This window comes from Chiloscyllium plagiosum, chromosome 19 (assembly GCF_004010195.1).
Source record: "Chiloscyllium plagiosum isolate BGI_BamShark_2017 chromosome 19, ASM401019v2, whole genome shotgun sequence".
Lineage (NCBI taxonomy): Eukaryota > Metazoa > Chordata > Chondrichthyes > Orectolobiformes > Hemiscylliidae > Chiloscyllium > Chiloscyllium plagiosum.
In genome coordinates this window covers 25,302,346-25,306,384 of record NC_057728.1, presented here as the reverse complement: position 1 = coordinate 25,306,384, position 4,039 = coordinate 25,302,346, and the positions used below count along the sequence as shown (strand labels likewise).

The 4,039-nt window shown below is 40.1% G+C and overlaps 1 protein-coding gene across 3 annotated transcripts in view; it reads right to left on the bottom strand.

Annotated features, from left to right (window-relative positions):
* The window catches only part of snrpb2 (small nuclear ribonucleoprotein polypeptide B2), a 31,479-nt gene that overhangs the window by 22,729 nt on the left and 4,711 nt on the right, over positions 1-4,039 (bottom strand). For all 3 annotated transcript variants that reach the window (XM_043709364.1, XM_043709366.1, XM_043709365.1), the window contains exon 2: positions 1,941-2,073. In XM_043709364.1, coding sequence (XP_043565299.1) covers positions 1,941-2,004 — 64 coding nt within the window. In that variant the 5' untranslated portion in view covers positions 2,005-2,073. The remainder of the gene's footprint in view (positions 1-1,940; positions 2,074-4,039) is intronic.

Genomic DNA, 4,039 nt, shown 5'->3' with positions numbered 1-4,039 from the left:
CCATAACCCTTGATTCCACTATCTTTAAGAGCTCTATCCAACTCCTTCTTGAAAGTATCTAGTGACTTGGCCTCCACAGCCTTCTGGGGCAGAGCATTCCACACACCCACCACTCTGGGTGAAGAAGTTTCTCCTTAATTCTGTTCTAAACGGCCTACCCCTTATTTTTAAACTGTGTCCTCTGGTTTGGGACTCACCCATCAGCAGAAACATGCTTCCTGCCTCCAGAGTGTCCAATCCTTTAATAATCTTATACGTCTCAATCAGATCTCCTCTCAGCCTTCTAAACTCAAGGGTATACAAGCCCAGTGGGAGGAGAAAGTGAGGTCTGCAGATGCTGGAGATCAAAGTTGAAACTTTATTGCTGGAACAGCACAGCAGGTCAGGCAGCATCCAGGAAACAGGAGATTCTGTAGTAGATGTCCGTGTTGATTCGGTACAAGCCCAGTCCCTTTCAAATCTTCAGCAGTGCTTCACAAACAATTAACTATGACTGCAAATATTGTGGATAAATGTGGCAAACCACTTGCAAACGACAATACAGTATTCCATAAATGGCAATAGGAAACTATCCAGTTAAACTTTTAATAGTGTTTGTTCAGGAATAAATGAGCAAGAATTCTCTCTTCTTCCCTCCTGCCCCATCCACCATATACACTTGTGACAAGCAGATATGATCTCAGTTTAGCATTTCATCCAAAAAGGTAATGCAACCTCTCAGCAGCAAAGCAAATTGCCTACTCAAAATTCTTGACCCTTGATGAATTCCATGACCTTCCAAATCAAAGTCAATAAGGGTACATAGTGCCTTGCATGTACTCAAAAACTTGTAGCATTATTATGGAAAACTCTCTCAAGGTACAGGTATTTTACAGAATTACAAGAAAAAGCCAAAGAGGAAACATTAGGATGGATTAAAAAAAACACTGAACAAAGTGTTTTATAGTAAGAGGCAAGGATTTGGGGAAAGAATTCAAATGTAGAGACCAGAAAGCTCATTAAGTGAGGAAATAAAGAGATGCAAGAGGGTGGAATCAGAAGAGAGAGAGACCGGACAAGATTTATGACTGGAGAATAGCAAAAATCAAAATTAATTCTCACATTGTGCTTTACATGTAAAACAAAGAATTCCTATAATTTCAAATGTTACATTACATAAAAATAACCAGTATTCATTGCAAGTTATCGAGCTCACAGAACAGTTTATATTACTTGTAACCACCTTCACCCTCATTCCTCTGCAAAATAAACATTACTTAGCACAAAATACGGGCTAATAACAATGTCAGTGTTGGATGTTGCTTAATACATTCTAGGTAGTTTAAGTCATCAAAACTCCAAACTGGTTTAATGCCTTGCAGCTGCTATATTTACTGTTTTGAAAAAAAAACACGACTCCGAACTTACCATGGGGCAATTACTGTTAATTTGTTATCCAAATTTATAGTCGAGCACATCTGGCTGATCAACAACTCCCCTAGACAATTTAAAATGCAAACGTTTAACAGCTCAACTCCTATCCCAAACCCAAGGGCTCTGTTTTACAAATATTAATCACTGCTTATAGAACAGTCTCTTTGATCCCGTTCTCTCCTACAAATGGCACAAACCATTTACCAACTGATGAGGGAAGGGGGTGTTGTAAGGACACCTTAAACCCCATTTTTTTCCTCTATTCTTGTGACTACAAACTTAGAATACTGCATGAACTGATCACACAACCTCAGCCTTACTTGGTTACATGAGACCGAATGGTAGTAACAGTGAGCAGGGCTAGTTTCCTATCTGGCAAAGGAACTTGGTTAAAATAAAAAGCAGCCATTATAACTGCCCCTTAAGTGTTCAGTCACTTGTTAATATCATAAACTCTACAACAAACTTTTCTGATACACTGAACCTATCCACATGTTAGATTGAAAGGAAGCTTGAAAACAATTTACCTTCTTTTTTAACTTTATCATTAATGTTGTTAATGTAGATTGTCTGATTAGGTCGGATGTCCATTGTGGGAGTCTTCAGGTTAATGTGTCTTCAAGTTAATCCAAACCCCAAGTGTAAAATTTAAAATTTTCACTTTAAAAAGAAACAATGTCAATTGATTAATTAGCCAAACAGCTGTAGCAGAGTTAGCAATCCTTCTTTCCCTCCCGCAAACTTCACCCATTCTTCATACATCAAGACAAACTCCACCCCTCAGAGATTACCACTCTGCTTTGAACCTGTAACCCCTAGTTTCTCTGTCAATAACTCAAATTCTTTTCCTGGTCCCTGTGCTAGCTGATAGCGCAAATCTTTATCCCTCAGAGATGCTATTGCTCTCCTAAAATCTCCAGTATCAGTTCTCCTCAAAGAAACCCAATTTTCTATGTAAACTACTACATCATCCTCCAAACTTTCTTTATCTCCAAAGTACTTGAAAATACTCATTTATCCAAAGACATGCCCAAGTTTCCAAAAAGTATGTTTGACTTTCTCCAGTCCTAACACAGAAATGACCCCAACCATCACTTGAATACTTTGAACCTGTCTTCCTACAGTCTTTGACAGTCGACCACATCATCTCTTTCAATGATTCTTGTCCACCCGTCAGTTTAATGAGATTCCACTCCTAACTACAGCAGGTCAGGCAGCATCTGATGAGAGAGTAAGCTCATGTTTTGAGTCTGGATGACTCTTCAGAGCTGACGTGAAGTCTAGAGGAGGCAGCATTTATGCAATAGTGGGGGAGCCACGTGGAGGTAGAGACTTAATATTTGTTCAACACCTTCAGATTGTAAACTCACTTCCACTTCTTCACTTTCTTCTAGCTTTCACTTGTTGCATTCTCTGTCACCATGTCATCTCTTCCCTCCCCCCACTCCAGTGGAACCATCTTTCCAGTTTGGCAGTTAGACACATCATTGTTCTACCATTCTCACATCCCGATCACTTAATCTGCACGATTGACACCTTCCCCCATCCCCAACTATTGCATAAATGCTGTCCCCTCCACACTTTACGTCAGCTCTGAAGAGTCATCTATTCTCAAAATATTAGCTTGCTGTCTCTACAATGATGTTGCTGACCAACTGATTTCCAGCATTTTTTGTTTTCAGTACAGATTCCAGTATCTGCTGTAATTTGCTCTACTATTAACTAACCCATTGGCTGATCATCTCTACAAGTGTTTTCTCACCATCACACCATTGCTTTAAACCAATTAAATTCTGTGTGTACAGCAGTGTGGGGGAGTTTAATTGAAGGGAAGTTTTAAAAAAGCTAACAAACAAGAATGTTAAAAATCACACAACACCAGGTTAGTGACTAGCTAAATGACGAAGGAGCAGTGCTCCTTCTAAAAACCTGTAGCCCCAAATAAACCTGTTGGACTATTAGATTAGATTAGATTACTTACAGTGTGGAAACAGGCCCTTCGGCTCAACAAGTCCACACCGACCCGCCGAAGCGCAACCCACTCATACCCCACATTTACCCTTACCTAACACTACGGGCAATTTAGCATGGCCAATTCGCCTGACCTGCACATCTTTGGACTGTGGGAGGAAACCGGAGCACCCGGAGGAAACCCACGCAGACACGGGGAGAATGTGCAAACTCCACACAGTCAGTCGCCTGAGGCGGGAATTGAACCCGGGTCTCTGGTGCTGTGAGGCAGCAGTGCTAACCACTGTGCCACCATGCCGCCCATGAATGCCACAAGTATCGATTGTTTTACCTAAACATGCTCGTATACTAGGGTCACAATTATGCTATTACTGGTGCCAATATTATGAAAAAAAATTATTTCAAACAAATGTACAAATAAATGGAAACAGCCTAAGCACAAGCAATTTAGAAATAAGATTGAGATCAAGGACACAAGCAACTTGTTTTAGTCTTGTGGTTTAGGATATCTTTTGGACACGTTGATTTAACTAAAGATTAAAATTTCTTTGAGATCTCCATTGTTTACACTGTCAAGTAATTTTATTTACACTTTTTAGATTACATTACATTACAGTGTGGAAACAGGCCCTTCGGCCCAACAAGTCCACACCGA